Genomic DNA, 26,585 nt, shown 5'->3' with positions numbered 1-26,585 from the left:
GTGCAGCAGCAGCTGATCCCCCTTCAGCTCAGTAGCTGTTCCATCATCAGCTCACAAAGCTCTCCGCACTCCAGCATCACCATGGCAACCTTCAGCACCTTTCGCTCCCTGTGCCGCATCATCTCCAGAGCCCAGCACCGAGCGCTGCACTGTACGCCCTGCCGGTGAGTACCGACGCTCGGCTCGTGTCCTCAGAGGATGGGGGGGGGGGGGGGGGGGCGACCTTGGGTGACTGGCTGTATGTGTGTGGTTATTGTGATGTCATAATGTGCCTCTCTCAGTCTGTGGGGAACCACAACTCCCAGCAAGCCTGGAGGAGTTATTTCTGTAGTTCTGTAGCAGCTGTTATATTATGTAATAACCCTCAATGTGATCCCACACACACTGCAATCTGATTATACAACCAGCAGCCCCTGAGATGAGGACATGCCATATAATATTACAGCTATACTGGGGACAAGTATGACATCCCGTATCTCAGACTAACAGTAACATTGTAACTGCTTGTGGGCTTGTGGCACTGATACTGGCAGGGGTGTGCACCTTAGATGGACTATGGTAGGGACATTAGATTGTGAGCTCCTCGGAGGGACAGCGAGTGACATCAGCTGTACACTGTTATTATAATAATGTTATGGACATTTTAAGTTTGATAAAAAGTTATGAATATTTGGAAATGTGAGAATTTTCTCAAGTGTGTTACATATGATAAAGTTAGAGACGTATTAGACGTGAGTGAACTGTGTACCAGGCAAAAAAAATTACTGCATTTTTATTGAAAGGTTTTCTCCTCCAATCATAAAACAGTTTTGCCTTAAAAATACATAAATAAGTGAATTTACCACCTGATCTAGTATGCAGCAACAGAACAGAGTCATGGGGGACACAGCATTAAACGTATATTGATTTGAATGCAGTAAATGTATGTCATCTATAGGTGAGTGATCCTGGACATAAGCTCCTGTGTAGCCAGTAAACTGTCTTATATATAATGTACTTTGTAAATGCAGAAGGAGTCAGCGCTATATAAATACCAAATAATAATAAATGCAATGCAGCATATTGTGACACACTGCATGTAATACAGCAGATCGTTACCATATATAGATGCAGAAAGATCCAGAATACACAAGCTGTGAATGTCTTGGCTGCATGTATGTTCAGCACTGCAGATGGAATAAAGCTGTCGTTTCTGGCTGAATCTATCCATACTGCATGTTACATGGTGTGTGTGTATACAGTGCATGGCGAGCTGTGTATGTGAGCGCTGACAGCCACATGGACGGCTGATAGAGGAAGTACAGAGTGGCTGATGAAATCTCACTCTCTGCTTGCATGCAGCCCCTTGTCCCCGCCCCCTTCCTCCTGATGTCATTGTCACTGCACAGGGGGAGGCTGGCAGCAGGGGACACACAGCTCTGTCACAGGATTGTGTAATGCTGCACTCTCTGCAGAAAAGGGATGTTTATTTCACAAGTAGTTGTGTGTGAAGTTTAGTCTTCTTAGCACTGGCCACACATTGCTAGATCTACAAGCAAACTTAAAAACTGCTGGGGCCATATGCGAATCACTTTTTCTCCTGAATTTTCTCAGGAGCGCTGGAACCAACTAGAGCGATTTTTTTTTTGAGCGTTTAGGGAGGTTTTTAAAATGCTACTGATTTCCCTAAATGCTCAGCTAATGCTAGTGGATGGGCCAAATTCCACTGGAGCGATTGCAATAACTAAAAATCGCAAACTCAGGACATGCAGCATTTTTGAGCGTTAGCGATTTGCGTTAGCGTTTCTGCAATGTAAAGTATATAAACACTGGCATAATCGCTCATCAAAATCTGTAAAACAGTACAAAAACAGTAAAACCGCTAGCGATTGCGATAGCGATTTGCAATTTGAAATGGGTTCCAGGCCTTAGTGACATTTTCAAACTTGGCAATAAAATTCTTTTTCAATCACCAGCAAGCAAGAAAGTGCTCAGAATAATTTTGACAGTGCTTTTTTTCCTACTTTTTGGTACTTTTTCAGGTGCAATGTTCTGAAAAGTTATTCTAAATAGAAGATGAAAAATTATCACCGAGGGGAAAACTCAGGTGTGAGGCTTGAAAACGCAAAACGCCGGCGCTGTTTTGCGTGAGTGATTTTTCAACCGAAAAATCACTAAACACTGCGGCGATTTTTCCGCAATCACGTTTAGCGCTTCTATAGCACTGAAACGCGATCGTCGGGAAATCGCCTGAAAATGGTGCTGGCTACACGTTTGCGTTTGGCGATTTGCGTTAATCGCCGGCCATTAACGCAAATCACCCAAGTAAGAACGGGCCCATAGGGTTTTACAGCACTAGCGCTTGAGCGTTTTGCTGAAATCGCTGGCAAAACGTGTGAATGGGGCCAAAAAGTGAATTGCATATGGGCCCTGGTCTCACAACAATAAGCAGAGCTCTCAGCAGGATGTGTTAGGCTCCCTGCACACTGCATGCGATTCCAATTCCGCCTTTTAATCGGTTTTTACATCCGATTCCGATTTTTAATCTTTACTGCACGCTGCATTTTTTGATCCGTTTTTCTGTTGAATGTATTCAGGGAAAATCGGAATCGCAAAACGGATTTAAAGTGTGCAGGAAGCCTGTAGCTGCACGTTATTGGTTCAGTTTTTAGAAGACTAATGTTGGGCATAGACTGTACGTTTATGCGGCGGAATCGAGCCAGCGGCTCGATGCCGGCGCGTCACCGCTCGTCCGCGCGGATCGATTCCCGCTTCGTTTTTGCCTAGTGTGGGGGATCGAGCCGGGAATCGATCCATGCGGTGATCGGACACGTCGGAAATTATCAATTGAGCCATCAGTTGCTCGATTGATAAGAAAAAAACGTACTGTCTATGCCCAGCATTATGTTTTGTTTTTTTCTTTCTATCAGATTCTTCAGCCCAGTTGGTCCTGAACGATCGCATTATCGATTGTTTCCTTAAAGGCCTGATTGTCCGGCATGGCAGATTTCACATACATATGCTCACAACTGGGGATGTGTTGGACGAATCAGATAGAAAAGTATTAAATCAAGTCTGAAGGGAAAGTTAAAAAAAAAAAAAAAAAAAGATACTCGCCTGCAGTAGAGGGAAGGCTCTGGGTCCTACAAAACCTTGCCGGTCTCTTCCTTCCCCCGCTGGCTCCTCCGTTTGAATCTCCCACCGCAGGAGGCTTCGGAAGTTTTCAGAAACACTCTGGCTGCCAAAGACCGGTGTCTCTGTACTGCGCATGTGTAAGAGCGTGAGAGAGGGCACTTGCGCATGTGCAGTACAGAGCGGCCTGTCTTTAGAAGCCTGAGTGCTTCCGAAGACTGCCGAAAGCCCACCCAACATGCCCACCCAAGAGAGCCGTCTCCCATCGGTGAGAGACTGCTAACAGGGCAGCCGAGGAGGCTCTATAGGCCTTCCCTCTCCTTAGGGGAGTATTTTTTGGTTGTTGTTTGTTTTTCTTTATTTTCATTTCAGACTCCCTTTAAAACTAACATTTCTATTCAATAATTTGCTTGATATTTTCGGAGAAATTGATCATAAGGGCTGGTTCAGATGGACGTCAGGGGGCGTTCAGGCGGCTGGGAAGCCGCGTCGTCATGTGACGTCTAGTTCGGGGGCGGCGGTACGGTGATTTTCAGCTTCGTGTCGCGATCGGCGTTTCTCGTCCCCGCACGGGGACATGAAGCTGCGGCGGCTAGCCGGCCCTGGAAGCCGCATGCTGCTTCTAGGGCCGGCCGAAACGTAGCGTTAAATCGGGATCGGAACGCGCAATCGACGATAACCGTGCGATGCTAATTGCTCCCATTCACTTGAATGGGAGCGTTTAGCCAACGAGTCCCGAACGCTTGGTGGTAGACGCTGCCAAGCGTCCGTGTGAACCAGCCCTTAGTGTATGATGTATTGGTTCGATTTTTCTGATTATTCGATCAAGCGGAAACATTTATCAGATTTTTTTGATTGAACTAAAAAACTAAAAAAATGTAATCATGTATTGCCACTTTTAGATGTACCCACCGCTAGATTGCCTGGGGCCTGAGCCATGTTCTATGTTGTTATCTGCACTCTCTTGAAGTACTGACTAGTCTTTAATTTCTTTTGAAAGTGTACCTGAGACGAAAACAGTCTAAGGTTCCATACTTACCTGGGGCTTCCTTGAGGCCTCCGCGAGGCCGCTCAGTCCCTCACCGTCTTCCCAGGTCCCTCTTGGCCCACGCTGGACAGCCAGGTAGTCCGGCCGAGTCACACTTCGTCACGCATGCCCGGCCGCGTGCGCACCCCCCTCTCACTCCCATAGCTGGGAGCGTTCTGCAACTGCACAGTAGTACTGGTCAGGCGCAGAACACTCTCAGCCATGGGAGCACAATGGGGGCCGCACATCCGACACAGGCTACCGTGTCATCCAGCGGGGGACAGGAGTGACCCAGGGAGACGGCGAGGGACTGAGCGCCCTCAAGGGGGCTTAAAGAGACTCTGTAACATTAAAAAGATCCCCTGGGGGGTACTCACCTCGGGTGGGGGAAGCCTCCGGATCCTAATGAGGCTTCCCACACCGTCCTCTGTCCCACGGGGGTCTCGCCGCAGCCCTCCGAACAGCCGGCGACTGTGCCGACTGTCAGTTCAATATTTACCTTTGCTGGCTCCAGCGGGGGCGCTGTGGCGACTTTCTGCACGGAAATAGACGGAAATACCCGATCTCCGTCGGGTCCGCTCTACTGCGCAGGCGCCGGAAACTTGCGCCTGCGCAGTAGAGCAGACCCGACGGTGATCGGGTATTTCCGCCTACTTCGGCGCCGAGAGGCATCAGAGCGCCTGCGCAGGAGCCAGGAAGGTAAATATTGCGTCACGGCTGTACGGAGGGCTACAGCGAGACCCCCGAGGGACGCAGAATGGCATGGGAAGCCTCATTAGGATCCTGAGGCTTCCCCCACCCGAGGTGAGTACCCCCCAGGGGCCGTTTTGTCGTTACAGTTCCTCTTTAAGGAACACCCAGGTAAGTATGGAGCCTGAGACTTCTTTCGTCTCAGGTTCCCTTTAACCGCTACTCTATAACAATATCCTAAGTTAAGTTAAAATTAATCTCTAATGTACATAAAAACACAGAGGTACACTATTGCTTAAAAAAAAAAAGTTAGAATGCCCCAACACATCGCCTGTAATAAAATTCATTGGAACTCTGTATCAGCTGGGTTTTGATGCACAGATCTGCCCCTTGCAGAAAATGGTCCTGGCCTTTTCTACATCAGATATAAGAAAGGTAGAGGCCTTTTTCTGCAAGGTGGCCAGGCTACACACTGAAACCCCGGCTTCTATGTGGCTACGATGAATCATATTATACATGTGACATGCTGGGGCATTCACGTTGGCAATGACAGGCTGGGATGGCTGACAGAGTGTCAGCTTTCTGGCCAGGAGCTTTTTTGTTCCTATAAACAGATACCATTGTTAACAGGGACTAACTGTACACGTTTTGGTCAACCCCAGCCTAGAAAGTAGTATGTATACGGCTATTCCACAATGCTGTTTAGCGAACCATCATAGCAGAGCACTAATTGACAAATGTGCACAATAATGTCTCTTCCCTCCTGCACCTGAGGGTGCTGCTGATTCCTTTGCTGCTGGTCGTCCCTCCTCCCCTCTCCATAGAATGGCACATGGCCATGGGTTATAGCGTGCAGTATCGCCTCTTGTAGCAGCATGTTGATGCTTTAGCTGTTTTGTCTGATCTAGGAAATGCTTAGTCACAATGCATTGCGAGTTCACACAGAGATGACCGTGGAGGACGTGATAGAGGAACAGGAAGTGATGACACTGGAGTAGTATAAACAGTGGATTCCTGAGTGTAGTGGCTGCACGGTCAGCTTGTTCAGTGCTGTGTAACCAGGGAGGGGCAGAGCAGGCTGGGCTGGCTGATGAATAAGGCTTACTGTATGAGGTGAATCAGAAACAACAACAAAACATTTCTAAAGCGCTTTTCTCCCGTTGGACCCAAAGCACATTTTAATTTTATTTGGCCAAACAAGTTTACACTTACAAGAAATTTGACTTGGCAGTTGCTTAACTGACACAGACAATACTAAGGGCAGAGAGTATACATATTACAAGTTAAGGACAGTATGTAAGTTATAGTGGCAGTAAACAGGATGAGAAGTGTTAATCTTCAGTTCTGTGCTGTAATGCAGCTCTAGCGTGGTTCTGCATTAAAGAGACTCTGAAGTCTCTTAAAAATCCTAATTTTATTACAAAATCCTTCTTAACATATTAGCCGTACCTAAACCGCCGCATCCCCGCCGCTGTACGCTATCTAAATCCCTTATAACTCCCCGGGGGGCAATCCGGGCAGCGCTTCCGTGAGAGGCAGAGCTATGAGCCGCAGCTCTGCCTCTCAGCGCATCTGTCAACATGGATCTCCGCCTCTCCCCGCCACCTCTCAGTCTTCCTTCACTGAGAGGGGCAGGGGAGGGGCGGAGATCCGCCGCTGATTGACGCGTAAGGAGGCAGAGATGCAGCTCGTAGCGGGGGAGAGGGAGGGGGGAGTTAGGGGGGATTTAAATAGATTACAGCTGCAGGGTGTGGTGGTTTAGGTAGGGCTAACATGTTAAACATTATTTTGTAATAAAAAAGGATTTTTAAGAGACTTCAGAGTCTCTTTAAAAGGACCTTGAACAGAGATAAAAAGAAGCAAATCAGGACTTACCTGGGGCTTCCTTTTAAAGCTCTGCAGAAACACTGGAAGCGGATCTTATGTTAAAAATAGGACCGGCTCCCACTTGTGCAGAAACACGGATCGCACACGGATCTGTGTTGCACGGAAAGAAAACGTTGTGGAGAGTCCGGATTTGACAATTTTTTCCTGACTGGACAGGAAAAGGTGTCCAATGCAAGCCTACGAGAACATACACTGTCCGCTCTCACTAGGCTAGTCGCCACATCCACGTCGCCCATTTCAGCCGCATCCCGTCGTGACGTCATACTCACGCGTCCCGCCATCTATCACCGCCGCTTGGTCCATTCTGAAAAGCCTGGAGGCCCACAGAAGCATGGGGATTCTCCACTGGGCTGCAACAGACCAATGGGAATCCTCAGTAACAGAGAAAATTCTCATTGGGTCATGTTGAGCCAATGGAAATTCTCCCTGTTGCTAGGCAGAATTGGCCTGTTGCAGCCTATGGAAAGCCACGCTTTTGCTGGCCTCCAGACTGTGGAAGGGAACAAGCGGCGGGACAGGTGAGTGGCGAAATGTACGTACCCATGCGATCGACATACGGACGCGGAACGTGCCCTACCATCCAGATCAGTTCCATGTCAAATGGATCAGTTTTTCAGAAAACCGGATCCATTTGACACGGATCTGACAAGTGTGGACCGGCCCTAAAACAGGAAATGGATCGGTTTTCCATTCAGTACAGTGTGAACCCAGCCTTATACTGTGAAGGACACACTGGATGTTACATAACTGGAATGTCTACATAATGTGGATTCAGATACCTGCGTGTCCTGTAAAACATCGCCCAATGCTCCAGTCCCTCCTCACAGAACTCCCGCTGTGGGCCTGGTATCCTGGTCTCACCTCCTGTGTACATGGCCTGGAGACAAGCTGCTACTTATAGACACAGCTGATCTTGGAGATGATTGATCTCTGCTGCTTTGTTGGCTCAGTGTTTACAGAGTGTTACATAACCACACTGTACAGACACTGGCTCGCTGCCTTCCCTTCTCAAGGCCAGTTGTATTCTATCCACAGGAAAACACACGTGTGACTGTGTCCTAAATTAGCTCTCACAGCTGTTACAGTAGCGATACAGCAAATGCCAGGGACACAGCTCTCTAACCCAGCTGTGACGGCCTCCCACCAACAGCTATCATTTCCACATGGAAAACTGCTGTATAACGGCTGCCCTACCAACTTACTATTAAAGCCAGTGAAGGATTATCTTGAAATAGGGCACTAGGGAAGGTAGCAAATGTGGCTCCCCCTGATGACAATCTGGCTTCTTTAGGTTGGATACCCAGTGGGCCCCAGGCACCTGCCTAAGTTGCCTTTTGGACGATCCAGCTCTGATTAAAGTAAACCTGTGCGATCATTGTATATATATCAAAAATGTCAATACTTACCTTGGTAGAGGGAATCCTCTGGGTCCTACAGACAAAGCAGGTCATTTCGGTGCCCGGGTCCCCAGAACCGAGGGCCAAAGCGCCGTCATAGCACTAGTGACTGGGCACTGTAATATTTTTTGAAGGCTCAAGACAACTGTAATGGAAGCATTTGGAAGCTCTTTCATCCGGCTCTGAAGCATGATGATAAATAAGTCTGCAGGTCTCTAAGGCAGGTCCAGGAGAAGAAAACGCTGTAACATTATCAGTTTGTTCTAAATTTAGCTAGGCTGGGGCCTCATACCCAGAATGGACTGCTAAGAATCGTACAACGTGGGGCTGACACTTTAAGGCTTTCTAAAGAAGTGTCTAAATATGTCCACAGAAATCTGCAATTAGTAAATAACTTTTGGAATGTAAGTAAAAATATCTTAATGGAAGGCTTCAGGAAAAAAAATAAACAAAATACCGGTAAATAACTTTTGATAATGCGTAGAGAAAAGACCTAGCATTGACAGTAGCAGTGGCGTAACTAAGGAAGTGGGGCCCCGGTGCCAGTTTTACAGTCCGTTTCACAATGAGTTTTTTGTCACCTTCAGAAAACCCAAAAGGCAGAGAGGGAGTTTTTCATAGCTTCTGAAGACCTGGAGGTATGAGTCCAGAGGTGCCACCTTCAGAAAGCCAAACAGGCAGAGAGGGAGTTTTTCATAGCTTCTCTAGACCTGGAGGAAGGAGTCCAGAGGTGTCACCTTCAGAAAACCCAACAGGCAGAGAGGGAGTTTTTCATAGCTGTGGTAGATGTTTACACCTGGAGATCCAGGCATGTGTGACCTCCAGAATTCCAGAGAACAATTGGGGGGTTTACCTCTAAAGCCCTTGCCAAATCCTGAACTATGCCAGAACAGTTGGTCCTCTAGTGAAAGCCTTATTCATGCCTATACACGTTATTGTTTGACATATTAATGACACTCTGATTTTTATCTCAGGAATGAAGCGGTCATCATATCTGGGAGGAAGTTGGCCAGACAGATCCGTCTGGAGGCCCGGGCTGAGGTGGAACAGTGGGTGGCATCCGGCAACAAGAGGCCCCATCTCAGCGTGGTGCTGGTTGGTGACAATCCCGCCAGCCATTCCTACGTGCTCAATAAGACGAGAGCCGCTGCAGATGTCGGTATGTATACTTCATATGGGAAATTATTATATGTATTATTGATGTTAGGTATCTGATTCTGTGTGGTTACACCTGCTGGTGGAACTAGGTTTGTGAACTGTGCTAATATCTATCTTCACCAGCAGGTGGCATTGTGCAGCATGTTTTTGACAAGTTTCTTGCCTGCAATTTTAAAGCGAGGTTAAGGGGGTAAAGTGGCATGTTATGCGGTTTGACCTCCATAATGGTGTCACCTATATGCCGAACCACAACCATTTGTTGACCATGGTGGCTGGATAGTGTACTGGTTAAGGGCTCCACCACATCTGACACAGGAAACCAGGGTTCAAATCTGGGCTCTTCCTTTTCAGTAAGATAGCCCCTATTCAGTAAGGAGGACTTGGGCAAGCCTCCCTAACACTGCTACTGCCTATAGAGCATGCCTTAGTGGCTTCAGCTCAAGTGCTTAGAGTCAGCCACATGATATAAATGTTTTTTTTTTTGTCTACAGAGCTAATACCTAAAAGAGTATTTAACAAAACTAGTGGCTGAGCTGACATCGAGGGACAATGCAGATGTTGCTGTTGGACAAACTAATTGTCACAATACACTATTTTGAAAGGTTTTTGTTGAGGTAATAGATAGCGTTATCATAGGTATATGTCACATAATATTAATGATACTACAGTATTCCTAGTTCGAGCATATAGCATTTATTGGGTACAGCAGTGTTTCTGTGGGACAACAACTTTTGGATGGTCTCATAGCCCAAAGTGTTCTTATTTGTTATTGTTTTTTATTATGGAATGAGGCCTCTTCTGGTTGGGAAGGAAGGACGGGGAGTGAACGGGAAAGGTATTCAAGCAGTTTGGTGAAGGTTTATTTATAGTTTGTTGTGGAATGCTTTCTTGGCTCCCCTCTCCGGTCTCTCCTGATTTCACGTCTTCCGGTAGTTTATCAGTATCAGTTCTTGCATAAAGTCTCAGGTTGGACCTGGAAAGTCTGAGGTCTGAATGTGGCCATCACGAGAACTTCAGTGTTAAAATATTTAATAGAAGGTTCTCTCCTCCTACTGGTGAAACTCAAAAAATTTGAATATTGTGCAAAAGTCCATTTATTTCAGTAAATTAACTTAAAAGGTGAAACTAATATATGAAATAGACTCCTTACATGCAAAGCGAGATATTTCCAGCCTATTTGTTATAAAGTTGATCAGGTTCGGTCAGCCCATGATGCCAAGTGGGGCGACTTTCTCAGATGGCAGAAGTCTGGGGACAGCACCAGGCAGAAACAGGAAGTGAAGAGAGTGCCTGCCCAACCTATACTGGGGGCAGCTATACCTGGCTAACCTATACTGGGGGCAACTGTACCTGGCTACCAACAGTGAGGGCACCTATAATTGGCTTCCTACCTATACTGAGGGTGTTTTGGGGGGCTCAACGCAGCTATAAAGTGCAGTGTATATTGTCGGGTGGTGTGCGATCATTCCAATTCGGGTCGCATCCTCACAAGTTTGCCTCAGACAGAAAAAGTCTAGAACCGGCCCTGATGTTGATGATTACGGCTTACAGCTTATGGGAACCCCAAACTCGAAGTCTCAGACCATCAGCATAGTGTGACAATGTTCAATATTCTCGGCTCAATGTCAGACTCCAATCCGCTAATTCATCCAGAACACCTGCAAAGGGCTCCTATTTCATAGATTAGTTTCACCTTTAAGTTGAATTACTGAAATGCTGACACTCTATGATAATCCTGCTTATGAGATACACATACTTTCCCTGCATTTTTTCTCATTATGAGATTCTTCTCCTTCCTGTTCCATGTTTGAACGAAAACTCTATAAAAAGTAAATTGAAAAAAAAGGTTGAATTACTGAAATAAATTAACTTTTGCCCTATATTCTCATTTTTTGAGTTTCACCTGTATTTGTGTCCCACTGTACATGAAACCCACTTTATCGGCAGTAAAATCTTAACCGTTAAGTGTCCATCAAGGATACAATTTTGATTGTACAATCTTACCAAGAGCTTGTTGGATATGCTATTGAGGCCATGCTCCCTACGTGTATGCGCGAGTAGGGCCATGACTGCACAGTAAGCCAGGGCCTAGTGACCTCAGCAGTGAGGGAGGACACAGGAAGCTTCTGAAGGATCTAGAGGCTTCCCTTTTCCTAGGTATATATCTCTTTAGTGTTCCAGCCCGTTCTCTTTAAGAAGCCATTGGCTCACTGTTGTAGTGCAAATTTATTTGAATCATGCCATAGGGGTAAGCGTTTTAATAGGAAACAGGCCAGGATTTATATCACAGGAGCCTATAGGTGCTGATATCCTGGCACCCTAGACTCCGCCCTCCATAAACCTACAAACCCCACCGAAACGCTCTGCATGTGTGCTGGCTGGCCCAGCTGTCACTCCTCCCTTACTTCCCTTACCTGTCATAGGTAGCTAAAGGTGCCCCTTAGCATTAGGTAGCCAGAGGTACCCACAGTTTTAAGTAGCTAGTGGTGCCCCTAAACATTAGGTAGCCAGAGGTACCCTCAGAATTAAGTAGCTAGTGGTGCCCCTGACTGGAGGGAGATCTTGTCAGTGGAATGCTGAGAGCCGGGTGAGTATCCTCTCTGTTCAGCACTCTGCATAGGGAAGGCAGGAGGGAAGCGCTAGGGGAGGGGACTGAGTCGCTTTTCCATCATCAGGCGCCTGTAGGTACATGCCTACAGTGCCTTATTCCCTGATAGGAAAGGATACAGCTTACAACCCAAGTAATGTAATACTGCCTGTATTGCCGAGAAAATGTTAACAATCATGACTGTATGAATGACTATCAGCAAAAGTGGATTATTTACATAAGAGTATACAGTAGTTTGAAATTTTACATGATAATAAACTTATGGGTGCAGCAACCCCTGAGTCTACATCTAGGTCAGGCCAAGCTAGTAGGTCCTGATGGTGTGTCACGTGACGCCGCTGTAGCCATGGAAACCCGATGCTGGAAGTGGCAATTAGGTGAGTTAACCCTCTTCTTATCACCCACATCAACTCTTCAGGTAGGGAGGGAGGAGAGGAACCCGGCCATTCAGCGTTGGGTAGGAGTCACAGCACTGAGATGTTAGATGGTATATTTGTGGAAGCGATACATGGAACGTTTACATGCTTGCTACTCCATGTGTCTGAGTGTTTGTAGTGAGATGTGGGTGTGAGCTGGAGGAGATCAGTGAATTGCATAATTCCCTCCATAATACAACCGTGTTTTACGTTTTATGAATTATGTCTGGACGTACTAGGTTAAAAAAAAAAGACCTTTTTACAAAAATTTTGTCTCCTCAGGCATCAGCAGTGAAACAATTCTGAAGCCGACATCCATTTCTCAGGAAGAGCTGCTGGATCTGATCGGCAAACTCAACAACAACAGCAAAGTGGATGGTCTGCTGGTGCAGCTGCCCCTCCCTGGTAAGCCCCTCCCAGGTCTCCTGTGCTTGGCTTGTGTACTGTAGGCCACCCCACCTATGATCAATTATTAACTCTGCATTCAGACACTCACCACAAGATGGAAATCTAGTGATGTTAAAAACAACTTGAATGAACATTGTATTCGTTTGCACTAATGGAGGTTATTCACTTCCAAATGGTTTGCATGTAAAAGCATTCTGTTCTAGACCCTTTCACCAGCGTTGAGGTTCCCTCCAGATCAAAAGGGTCCCTATTCTACCCACACCAGTCAGCAATCAAGCAAACATCTCACACTCCTGAACCTGGGATTCATGATGAGGCACTGTCAGGTTCTGCCATCCCAGGGAACACATGCATGCACATAAATCAGTGTAAGATCTTCAGAAAGCGACAAACTACCCTACAGTCACACCATTAGATAAATGGGATGCACTGGTGCAGGAGAGCTACAGTGATAAATAAAACCAATATTACATTTCAGTTTTGGTCTGTCCTCCATAAGGGAGTAAACTTCCTTCTAGGGTAATGATGGCTAACCTTGGCACTCCAGCTGTGACAAAACTACAAATCCCATCATGCCTTTGCCTGCCCAACTTATGCTTAGAGCTGTCAGAGTATTGCAATGCCTTATGGGACTTTTAGTTCCACCACAGCTGGAGTGCCAAGATTAGCCATCACTGCTCTAGGGTATTAGACACAGAACATATATATTGCACTTTTCTCCACGCTCAGGCACGCTCAGTAGGCAGTAGCGGTATTAGAGAGTCTTGCCCAAGGTCTCCACACTAAATAGGTGCTGGCTTAATGAACAGGAAAAACCAATGTCAGAGGCAAAGCCCTTAACTAGTACACTATCCAGCCACTACTCCATGGGACACCTCCCACACCAGTATTAGTTGTCTACCTATAGATACGCATCTGTCAGATATTAAGAAATTGTATTTTGAGCATTTCACTGAGACAAAGTATCAAGCATTTTATGTTGCTGCTCTTACATGAATACCTTTTGGGGTACCACAATGTGTTCCTGTAATTGGATTGATTAGACTGAACTGCCATTGCTGATTTAACTACTACCATTGCAATAAATACTAAGGACACCGTTGGTTATGCGATGCCTGTGGACTAGTTACATGATAGGAATTGGCCCTCTAGTAATGGGTGATATAAATAGATGGCAGTAAGAAGAGCTGGATGGTGTCTGGCTGTACAAGGACATCTCCTGCATTGGTCAGGAGATAAGGAGTGATATGCTGCCACCTGGATTGTCCATGTCCTTTTCTCATGTCACATAACTGAGTGATTGTGTTGTTTGGCATTGACACTGAATCCCACTTTCCTGGCGTGTTCCCACCCTTGTAGAGCACCTTGACGAGCGAGTGATCTGCAACGCGGTGATTCCAGAGAAAGACGTGGATGGGTTCCATGTGGTGAACGTTGGCCGGATGTGCTTAGACCAGTACTCCATGTTACCGGCCACTCCCTGGGGGGTGTGGGAGATCATCAAGAGGACAGGTAAGACCGCCTCACAGCAGCTTGTGTTATTTCATAAACCATGTGGTCATATCCAGTAAGGACCAACAGTAACACCCCACACAGTGTCTACTCTCACTGGAGGTAACTTTTTGCATCAGTTGGAACTGAACAATGTTGGTCCAGCTCTTCCTGGAGAGGAAGATGGGCACAAGCACTGCTCTTATGTCTAATTTTGTTGACTTTACGTAGTCTTAAAGCAGATCTGAAGCAAAAATAAATGTATGATATAATGAATTGGATGTATAGTATGAATGATAAATAGAACATTAGTAGCAAAGAAGAGTCTTGATGCTTTCCAGTACAGGAAGAGCTAAAAATAACCCCCAAAAACGTGAGTGGTTATCTATGCAAAAGAGCTTCTCTAAGCTATTCCATCCAACTTGGTCAAAGACAGTCCTGAAGCGTACAAGATGAATCGCCGCCGGGAGACTTGGGCGCAGGATACAGCCGGTATACAGTTCACCCTGCTCCTGCACAAGTTCCCGGAGACGTTAAATACTATTCCCCCTCCAGGTCCACGTGGATGGTGGAGAATGAAATAATTCGGCTTCCAGCTATTGCTGGCGGCCAAATTACAGTGTTTTATATGTAACTTCAGCTCTGTCTTCTGACGGCGCCGAGGTTACTCCCTGTGCTCCGCTTTAGACGTAATTCCTATTACGGCCTATGGTGGCGCCAGCTGCGCCCAAGTCTCCTGCGCTGGATTGCCAGTCTTCCGTCCTGAAGGTCTTTTACATAGATAACAATTCAAGACTATGAGTCTCTTTTCTTTGCTACTAATGTTTTTCATACATAATTAGTATTTTTACTACACATACAATTCATTATATCATAAGTATATATTAACTTCAGATTTGCTTTAACCTCCCTGGCGGTATGATTCCCATGGCCGAGGGTTTTTTTGACCTTTTTTTTTTTTTTCTTTTTAGCATGTAGCTAGCCTAGCGCTAGCTACATGCTTCCCCCCTCCCTGCGGCATCCCCCCATATGCGCCGATCGCCGCCGGCGCGTATGCCCATCTGGAAATCCCGTTCTGAACGGGATTTCCATGAGGGCTTCCCCTGTCGCCATGGCGACGCGCGCGATGACATCACCGACGTCATCGACGTCGTGACGTCAGAGGGAGTCCCGATCCACCCCTCAGTGCTGCCTGGCACTGATTGGCCAGGCAGCGCACGGGTCTCGGGGGGGCACCCTCTGATGCGGCGGTAGCGGCGAATCGGCGCGGGGCGGCGGCGATCATCAGTAACACGCAGCTAGCAGAGTGCTAGCTGCGTGTATAAAAAAAAAATTATGCAGATCGGCCCAGCGGGGCCTGAGAAAACCTCCTGTGCGGCTTACCCCGAACTACGTTTGGGGTTACCGCGAGGAAGGTTAAGCCTTGTCCACAGCTAGCTCCTTGGTAGAGCCGACATGTACAGACTTGCTGCTGCGTTGCTAAGAAATTTGGAGTGTAAGTTAATCTCCCCTCTTCCATAGCAACAGAACACCCGTACCGCCCCTCCCCCGGGGGGAGCTGCTCGGTCAATTCATAGCTTAATTCTTGGTGATATCTGATCAACACTAAGGCCCGGTTTACATTGGCGTCTTGAGCCAAAAGGATCCAGTGAGCAGATCCGGTCTCCACTTCACTGGATCCGGATGGCTCAGTCCGTGGCCCGGTTCACATAGTGAAAACTGATCTGATGAATGATTGATCGGATCTGTTTTCACTCGGCAATACATACCTAATCTTCATAGGCAGCCAGCGGTAGAGGCTTCCTCTTCTTCTGCTGTGATTACACAGCGTGTCATGTGACTAGTCACATGACGCGGAATAAGAGGAAGCCTCTACCGCCGGCTGCCTATGAAGATTAGGTATGTATAAACCCTTCCTAGCCCGCCCGCCTGCTGCACCCTCCCCTCACCCTCCCGTCGCTAGATTCGCGTCGGCCCATGCCCCCATCCCCGTGGAATGGTCCGTTTCTTCACTAGTGTGAAGGAATGTTCTGTTTCCCATTGCCCCCAATGCTGCTGCATTTTTGACCGGATCCGTTCCGCTAAGCAGAACGGTCCGGAAAAGTAGGGCCTACAGCAATTTTTAGATTCGGGGACCGGAACGTACGGAACGTATCCGTACCAACGGACGCATGTGAATGGATTAACATTGGATCCTTTCACATCTGTTCCGTTTGTACAGTATATGTTCCGGTTCCGATACGCAAAAAAAACGGTAATGTGAACCGGGCCTTAGCGATCAAAACTGGTGAATAGTTCACTATGCCCTCATCAATTTCCAGCAGAAGTAATTAGTTGTTTTCATTATTTTAATTATTTGGTAATTAGATAGCAACGACCTCTTCTGCACTGTACAGACTATATTTTCTGGTCACTGACTGTCCCTCAGAGGGGCTCACAATCTAATCCCTACCACAGTCATGTGTCCATCGTAGTCTAGGGCCAACTTAGGGGGAAGCCCATTAACTTTTTTGTATGTTTATGGGATGTGGGAGGAAACTTGAGTGCCCAGAGGAAACCCACACTGGCATTGTGAGAACTGCATCTACCACCTGTTGGGTACAATTGGTGCTATCAATAGGTTTCTGCTGTTGTGCATTTATGTACAGTGTTAAAGGACACCTGCCTCTAATACCCAGACCCTGAACAAGCATGCAGATCAGGTGCTCTGACTGAAGTCAGACTGGATTAGCTGCATGCTTGTTTCAGGTGTGTGATTCAGCCACTACTGCAGCCAGAAATATCAGAACAAGCCAGGCAATCTGCATTGTTTAAAAGAAAATACGGCAGCCTTCACATCCTTCTCACTTCAGATGTCCTTTAACTTCAGACTGTTTATTTGTCTTCTGTGTCTAACTGAGGATGCAACGTATATACTGAATATGATAGGCTGAAGTTTGCTGGTGTTTTAGATTGTATTTTTCTTCCCACCATACAGGAATTCCCACGCTTGGAAAAAATGTAGTGGTAGCCGGAAGGTCCAAGAATGTGGGGATGCCGATTGCAATGCTGCTGCACACAGATGGCAAACACGAGCGCCCTGGAGGTAAGAGCCAGTCATGTGACTTGTCTGAGGAGCATGAAGTGTCTGCATGTGGTTCTGGCTTTTAAAGAAAAGTGCCCTTCTCACATACTTATGCCAAATGTATTCCAACTATTCCAATCTGGCTACTGCCAGCAGTCTGTACACCGCATATATCAGTCCCTCATTTTTTCCTCCTGCTCTACCCACCCAATGTAAAGCCTCCTACACATGCTAGATGAAGCTCGGCTGAGGCAGCCGGTAATGACTGCCTCTGCAGATAATATAGCGTGATTACAGAGGCCCACCAACACCTCGGCCATTGATCTGTATGGCAGATCATGCCAAGTGCTGGCTGAGGGCATTGTTCTCCCCATTGGCCCCGCCCCCCGCAGGACACACCTCACAGGTCACGTGCCTGCACACTAGTGACGGGCCTGTTCTGCCTCAGCCCTGCAATGTCACCCAAGAGATCGAGCCAATATCCCAACATGCCTCATACATGTATACATTAGTATTAGATACTTATCTGTGATTCCCTTATCTATAATCAGCTATCCACACGTAAAGGTGGCCATACATCAGGAGACTTGGCAGCCGATTGACCATCCGATTCAAGCATGCAGCAGATCAGGTGCTCTGACTGAAATGTTATGCAGGAGAACAGAGGCGTCAAGAGGATAAAAGGAAGCTAAATGAGCGTAAAAACCAAATTCTTGGTAAATAGAGGAGGTAGTGGTGGACTTACCTCCTCCAAGTAGACACACAACGACTGTAGGAAAGACAGTCAATATATTTTATTTATGAACTCCAAATATGCAATGCGCTACAGAGGTGCCTGGCTCTTCTACTTACCACATATGCTATTGCTCCGTTGTTGTTGCCTGATGAAGCGGGATCAAACCTGCGAAGCGCGTTGCATATTTGGAGTTCATAAATGAAATATATTGACTGTCTTTACTACAGTCGTTGTGTGTCTACTTGGAGGAGGTAAGTCCACCACTACCACCTCTATTTACCAGGAATTTGGTTTCTAAGCTCATTTAGCTTCCTTTTATCCTTTTGGCGCCTCTGTTCTCCTGCATAATATTGAGTCCACCCTGGGTGGAGGGTTGAACCCCCTTTTTCTCATCTACAGAGAGCGACTTCTTATTCCTGAGTGGGGTCAGGAAAATCTCCCCACCTGCCTTTACAGTGGTTGCCTAATGGTAACCCTGGTTTGTGAGTATTAATATTTACTCTATCTAGTAACCATTTACCAGTACATATTACACTATTGGGGCTCTTGGTGTTCCTTGTTTTTATCTGACTGAAATATGATTGGATTAGCTGCATGCTTGTTTCAGGTGTGTGATTCGGTCACTGCTGCAGCAACAGAGACCAGCAGGACTGCCAGGCAACTGGTATTGTTTAAAAAGTAATACCTATATCAGCATCCATATACCTGTTGCTTCGGGCTCCCTGTAAGGTTAGGTTCACACAAGCGGTTAGGGAGCCCTGCACTCCCCTCAGTAGCCTGAGATCAACAGCATCGGGGCTCCAATGGCCATTTTGGAGAGAGCTGTGTTTTACATTACTGCGGTCTTATAACATAGCATGCAGTATTACTTCAGGGGCAATAAGGTTGCTGATGCTGGCTCGCATCTGATTGCAGAACTTTACTCTTGCAGGAGACGCCACAGTCACAATCTCACACAGATACACACCTAAGGAACAGCTGAAGATGCACACTAAGATCGCCGACATCGTTGTTGCTGCTGCAGGTAGGTCACTGGAACATTGAGGCTGTGTTCACGCATAAAAATGTGCCCCGTCCTGTCCTGTCAGTTTTTGACAGTTGGCATCAGTTTTGTATGTGTTTCCATGGCTGTGTTCACACATGAAAGGTGAACATTTCTCTGGTTGTTTACATTTCAAGTCCAGTCCTCCAGAGCCAATTCTGGTCAATGGTAAAGCTTAGGCATGGGAGAGGGTGAGCTAGGGTTATGCATCGGGGGAGCAGTTAGGGATAAGGGAAGGGTGGGGATTGGGGGGATGGTTAGAGCTATATATATTGGTGAGGAGTTTGGTTAGGGTTAGGCATCTGGGGAGGTCAGTTGGTTAGGGTTAGGCATTGGTGGTTGGGGTTGGTTAGGATTAAGCGTTAGTAGTGTGAGGGCTAGTGTGAAAATAGGGTTAGGTTTATCAATAGTAAAATATCATTATTTTACTATCGGAATTACCTCTGGTTTATAGTAGAATATTGGTAATTTTTTCTAATATTGTACTAGTGGCTATTTCCGGTGCCTAAACTTCCATGGTGCCCATGTTTCATGTACACCTGCAGAATAGATGGTAGGTTCTGTAGGACAGGTGGCACCACTAGGTTTAGTCAGTCTCCAGTGTGCAACAAGGTCCCTGCACTGCTGCATTTAATTGCATCACCTGTAATTTTACACGGCATCTGCACTCAATTAAAGGCGTTTAATACCTGAAACCTGCAGTAGTGCCAGGACCCCGTTCTTTACCAGACATCGAATTAACTATCTTCACCAATCCCAGAACACACTGCTCTACACATACCAGAGCTCAATCCAGGCTTCCCGCACTATCTTCCACCATAGTGGTAGTGCCCGCTAAAATTTCTTCCTTTTATGACTCCACAAGGTTTGATGGTAAATTCTGTATGACAGGTGACTCTTTTAGATAGACAATAACTTTGGCTGTTTCCATGCAGGAATTCCCAATCTCATCACTGCTGACATGATCAAAGAAGGTGCTGCTGTCATTGACGTTGGAATCAATCGTGTCCAGGATCCAGTCACCGGCAAACCCAAACTTGTGGGCGATGTAGATTTTGAAGGTGAGCTTCAGCAGGAATATAACTTCTGCTGTAAATGACTACATGCTAATCTTCTCCTTGGTGGGAACTAGCATAGTAGCATAGTGTGCCTACCTGCCACTTCTAGAATGGCGTAAAGAGAAGGACACTTGTCACTGGGTCACCATAAGCGATTGAACAGAGCATAGATGGTTCATTGTTGGTGGTGGCCTTCAGTGTGTGATCAGGTATGGTCTTCGGTGTACGATTATGAAGGGTTGTGTGTGTGATGGGGCAGTTAACTTACCCTTGTTGCCACCTATAGCTGACGCGTTCCACGTCATGTTCCATGTTCCTCCAATACTTCAACTTTCTGGGTTTGAAGGAGGAAGCACTGGAGACATGGAACCGGACATGAAGCTTACAGTATATGCTGTAGACAACGACAAGGCAGGCGCGGAGCTAGGGGGGGTCGGGGTAGGACAAGTGCCCCGGGGCGCCTGGTCCCCAAGGGCGCCCTCCGCCTGGCTGAGCTGCGGTTTTTTTTTTTATTTGTTTTTTTTTATTTGGCGGGTGAGGGGAGCAGCGCAGAGAAGAGAGAGAGCTGTGCGGACGGTGGGGAAGGGGGGCCATATCCCCCCTCCTTCCCTCACCTTAGGTGCTCTCTCCCTCCCTCGCTGTCCCCTCCAATGTCCGGGTGGCTCTTGGCTGGCAGCGGCGGGCGGAACTCACCTCCATCTCGCTCCAGCGCCGGGCGGAAGTTCGGGTGCGCAGCCGCTGCTCTGGTCTGGACCAGACCAGAGTAGTGGCAGATCCATCCGGCGCTGCGACGAGACGGAGGTAAGTTCCGCCCGCCGCTGCCAGCCACCCGGACATTGGAGGGGACAGCGAGGAAGGGAGAGCAGCTCTTCTCTGCGCTGCTCCCCTCCTGCTGGGGAGGGGGACACCTGACCTGGCTACCTACTCTGGGCACATATACCCCTGCCTACATATACTGGACTTATATCCCTGGCTACCTACTCTGGGCACATATACCCCTGGCTACCTACTCTGGGCACATATACCCCTGGCTACCTACTCTGGGCACATATACCCCTGGCTACCTACTCTGGGCACATATACCCCTGGCTACCTACTCTGGGCACATATACCCCTGGCTACCTACTCTGGGCACATATACCCCTGGCTACCTACTCTGGGCATATATACCCCTGGCTACCTACTCTGGGCACATATACCCCTGGCTACCTACTCTGGGCACATATACCCCTGGCTACCTACTCTGGGCATATATACCCCTGCCTACATATACTGGGCATATACCCCTGGCTACCTACTCTGGGCACATATACCTCTGGCTACCTACTCTGGGCACATATACCCCTGCCTACATATACTGGGCATATACCCCTGGCTACCTACTCTGGGCACATATACCCCTGGCTACCTACTCTGGGCACATATACCCCTGCCTACATATACTGGGCATATACCCCTGGCTACCTACTCTGGGCACATATACCTCTGGCTACCTACTCTGGGCACATATACCCCTGGCTACCTACTCTTGGCACATATACCCCTGCCTACATATACTGGGCATATACCCCTGGCTACCTACTCTGGGCACATATACCCCTGGCTACCTACTCTGGGCACATATACCCCTGGCTACCTACTCTGGGCACATATACCCCTGGCTACCTACTCTTGGCACATATACCCCTGGCTACATATACTGGGCATATACCCCTGCCTACATATACTGGGCACATATACCCCTGGCTACCTACTCTGGGCACATATACCCCTGGCTACCTACTCTGGGCACATATACCCCTGGCTACCTACTCTTGGCACATATACCCCTGGCTACATATACTGGGCATATACCCCTGCCTACATATACTGGGCACATATACCTCTGGCTACCTACTCTGGGCATATACCCCTGGCTACCTACTCTTGGCACATATACCCCTGCCTACATATACTGGGCATATACCCCTGGCTACCTACTCTGGGCACATATACCCCTGGCTACCTACTCAGGGCACATATACCCCTGGCTACCTACTCTGGGCACATATACCCCTGCCTACATATACTGGGCATATACCCCTGGCTACCTACTCTGGGCACATATACCCCTGGCTACCTACTCTGGGCACATATACCCCTGGCTACCTACTCTGGGCACATATACCCCTGGCTACCTACTCTGGACACATATACCCCTGGCTACCTACTCTTGGCACATATACCCCTGCCTACATATACTGGGCATATACCCCTGGCTACCTACTCTGGGCACATATACCCCTGGCTACCTACTCTGGGCACATATACCCCTGGCTACCTACTCAGGGCACATATACCCCTGGCTACCTACTTTGGGCACATATTCCCCTGGCTACCTACTCTGGGCACATACCCCTGGCTACCTACTCTGGGCACATATACCTCTGCCTACATATACTGGGCATATACCCCTGGCTACCTACTCTGGGCACATATACCCCTGCCTACATATACTGGGTACATATACCCCTGGCTACATATACTGGGCATATATACCCCTGGCTACATATACTGGGCATATATACCCCTGGCTACATATACTGGGCACATATACCTCTGGCTACATATACTGGGGACACATACCCCTGCCTACATATACTGGGCACATATACCCCTGGCTACCTGTTCTGTGGACATCTCTACCCCTGGCTACCTGTTCTGGGGACATCTATACTGCTGGCCACCTATTCTGGGGACACCTATAGACCTGGGGCTACCTATTTTTGGGGAAGCACTGCTGTCAGATTGAGTGTATTTTGGGGAACTGCTGCCAGGTGAGAGGTGTCTACCATATTAAGGGGGCATTCTGCCTATTTATGTGAAATGCTGTCTATTTATGTGCCTCATGACTGCTGAATTTGTCTTGTTGGGGGCCTCATGGTTACTGAATTTGTCTTGTTGGGGGCCTCATGATTTGTTGGGGGCCTCAAGATCGCTGAATTTGTCTTGTTAGGGGCCTCATGATTGCTGAATTTGTCTTGTTAGGGGCCTCATGATTGCTGAATTTGTCTTGTTGGGGGCCTCAGGATTGCTAAATTTGTCTTGTTGGGGGCCTCATGATTGCTGAGTTGGTCATGTTGGGGGCCTCATGTTTACTCATGATTGCGGAATTTGTCTTGATGGGGGGGGCTCATGATTGCTGAATTTGTCTTGGAACATGCTGGAAGGTACATACTGAGGGAGGGTGGGTGAGCGTGAGCCTGCTAACCTCCATGTACATTTGAAGGGGCGTGACCAAATGTGGAGCACCCATAACCACGCCCACATTTGGTCACGACCCTTCACCTTAGGGGGCGCATTAATAGTCTTTGTCCCCGGACGCTGAAAACCCTAGCTACGCCTCTGCGACATGGGTAAGTTAATTGCCCCCCTGCCACAGCCCGCAACTTTTAACTGGAATTTGGCATCTGAACGCCGGAGCTCTGCGAAGCTGAACCCTAATCAGGGTGGTCTTCATGATTAGTGGTGGGCCTAAGCCTATAATTAAGGGAGGCGTTCTGTGAGCAACCATGAGTGGTCTTCATTACGTAAATAGTGTTGACCTTCAGTCTGTAATTAGGGGTGGTTAGAGGTGACCTTCTGGGAGTATTCATGGGTGGTCCTCAGTGTGTAATCGGGTGGTCAGAGGTTGCCTTCTGGGAGTATTCATGAGTGGTCCTCATTGTGTAATCAGGGGTGGTCTTACTTACATGATCAGAGGTGGCCTTCTGGGAGTATTCATGGGTGGTCCTCATTGTGTAATCAGGGGTGGTCTTACTTACATGATCAGAGGTGGCCTTCTGTGAGTAATCATGCATTGAACACCTGCAAATGAAAGGCATGTGTTGGATTTATTTTAGAGAGAATCTCACCCAAAGCTTTTAATAGCTATAATGTTTCTGAATTCAGGTACATGTTGACCACTTGTTAAGAGGAATATTTTGACTGAGGCCTAAAGCCTTGTACACACGCTAGATAAAAGTTGTTTGAAACCTCCAAGGAATGACAGGTTTCACCATTTTGGCCGACAATCATTGTAAAAAAAAATGTAGTTAAATAACAAAGACGAGTGACTGATATCAGGTTTTCTGCCTGATCCAGCTGGTGTATCAACTCTGACAACCATCGGGCATATATATAGTGCACGGGAGAAGTGTCAATTTCTGCTCGCGCAATTTTCAAATTACACATAATTTGGAATATTGGTGTGTGTGGACAACGTCATTTAATCTACTTGTTGTTTGTTTTTGCTGGGAAATGTCATTTGAGCGATACCACTTGTTTGTGTTGGTTGACTTTTATGTAATGTGTAGCGTCTTTTTGATGTGTTGAAAAACGGAACATATAAATGTTACTTTTGTAAAGTTCCGTTTTCAGAAAATATAGATTAAAAATTATGTTTTCTTTTTGTAGAGGTGAGAAAGAAAGCCAGTTACATCACGCCAGTACCTGGAGGAGTCGGTCCCATGACAGTCGCCATGCTGATGAAGAACACCATCATTGCTGCAAAGAAGATGCTAAAAAACAGAGAACAGCAGGACTTCCAGAACTTACGGGCCGTCTCCATCTAAGGCCTTCACGGACTATGAACTGTCGTCACATTCCAAACACAATCCCATGAACAGGCCGAAGATAAAATGCAATATTTGTATTTATTTTTAGTGAAGCCGTAGGCTTCCCAGGAGCTGTTATTTATTTGGAGCAGATTTCCTGCTCACATCATGCAGATCGTGGTGAAGAGGCTCCAGGAGCCACATGTTCCTCCGCATGAGATGCAAACCTCACGTGTGCTGTTACCGGAGGCTGTTACTGGTTACTGTTACAAGTGCATGCTAATACCAAAGGTCATGCTCTGTTTCTTGCATCCAGGATGTTAGAAGACAGGGTCCGATTGTAGCCAAGTCTGGCATTATATTGACAAGCAGTCCACCACTGAGCAGAAGTGATGTGGTTTGTGATGTTGTGGGATACTGCCACAGACAGACCACAAAGTCTTGACTTGAAAAGTTACCGCTTGTTTAGAGTGATCGCTAAGTTCTAACCTTCAGTGTTACCTCTTCCATAATAAGACCAAAAAGTCGTAACCTGCAGAGTTTGACAGTCATTGTTGAGCCACCCATAGGTTGCTTGGTTTCCGTACTGTACAAGCCCTTACACTCCAGTACACTCTCAAAGCTAAACTAAATCTATTAAAAAAAAAAAGAATCAGATACTTATCTATGGAGAGGGAGGGCTCTGGGTTCTATAGAGCCTTCCTGTCTCTTTTACTGTCCCCTCGTTCCAATTCCTTCCTCCCCGTTAGCCTTTGACCAATAGGTTGAAGACTGATCTGTGCCACTGCGAGAGGCTTCAGAAATCTTTGGTAGACCAAGTACTCCCGAAGATGGCTGGCTCCTTACTGTGCCTGCGCAGTACGAAGCTGCCCATCTTCAGGAGCACTTGGGCTCTCGAAGACTTCTTGAGCCTCCCGCAGTGTGTGATGCAAATGGGGGTGACATCGCTGGAACAAGGGGACCGTGAGAGAACTTGGAAGGCTCTGTAGGACCCAGAGCCTTACCACTGTATATGTAAGTACCCATGGGAGTACCCATTTTTTTTGGGATTCAGATTTGCGTTAAGGGGTATCAAAAAGGATCTCAAATTGAAATGGAAATCCTCTATTCACATGTAACTACTCTCTCTTGAACTCCACCAGGTAGATGGAATTGCATGTTTTGGTGAAACTGAAAACTACCTTTTATTATTTATTGATATTGCCACCTGTTGTTGAAAACTGGTACTGTAAAATGACCATGCAAATAAACTGGTGCTCATAGCAACATTTTGCCTAAATTGCAAGGTGCAGTTTGTGAAGAAATGTTTCTGTGCGTTACTGTAGGATGGGTTTATTACAGGACTGCAGTTTAACACAGACAATCCTAATTAATGGTGAGGATAAAATCTGTTACACTTGCCATGATTTCCAACCCAGAAGAGTCGGTTTTGTGACTATTCTGAATTTTCTGCAAATAGATGATTTTGATTATCTGTAATTGGCACTTTTACGGGAAGATATTCTTCAGAAAATTCCTAGTGAGGTTTGAAGGTGGTTGGAGGTCCAGGTTTGACCACAAATGGATTGAGTGTAATGGTGAGAGGAGAATAATGGACCAGACCTGCAGCCGACCCAACATCTCTGTTGGTCCAGAGTTTGGGCATTTCAGATGTGTTGAACTTGTAATGATGATCCATAGGGTGTGCCTGATCTGATTTGCAATGGAATATGAGATGTAGGTGCCAACATGATATAAATTAAATACTTTAATTCCCACTTGGTGTGTCTTTGTATTTCCAAACTTTCCTTGTTTCAGAGGTTGGTGTGGTTTAATATGTATTGCCTGCCCGAGAACAACAAAACTGGTGCTGATAGTATCTCCTGAGCTACAGGCCTGTATACTTGGATAGTGGCTATACTCACCATGATTTACGGAT

General features: G+C 47.0%; 1 protein-coding gene across 1 annotated transcript; it reads left to right on the top strand.

The window, feature by feature from the left end:
* LOC137571133 (bifunctional methylenetetrahydrofolate dehydrogenase/cyclohydrolase, mitochondrial-like) lies at nt 1-26,424 on the top strand. Its single transcript, XM_068279860.1, has 8 exons — nt 1-164; nt 9,087-9,271; nt 12,577-12,699; nt 14,062-14,214; nt 17,171-17,278; nt 18,925-19,017; nt 19,971-20,096; nt 24,528-26,424. Exons 1-8 carry the CDS (start codon nt 82-84, stop codon nt 24,683-24,685), a joined length of 1,029 nt encoding a protein of 342 aa, XP_068135961.1. The 5' UTR covers nt 1-81; the 3' UTR covers nt 24,686-26,424.
* The last annotated feature ends 161 nt before the right edge of the window (nt 26,425-26,585 follow it).

This window comes from Hyperolius riggenbachi, chromosome 4, assembly GCF_040937935.1.
Source record: "Hyperolius riggenbachi isolate aHypRig1 chromosome 4, aHypRig1.pri, whole genome shotgun sequence".
NCBI classification, from domain to species: Eukaryota; Metazoa; Chordata; class Amphibia; order Anura; family Hyperoliidae; genus Hyperolius; species Hyperolius riggenbachi.
Note: the sequence above shows the minus strand (reverse complement) of the source record. Positions and strands in the feature narration are given on the sequence as shown.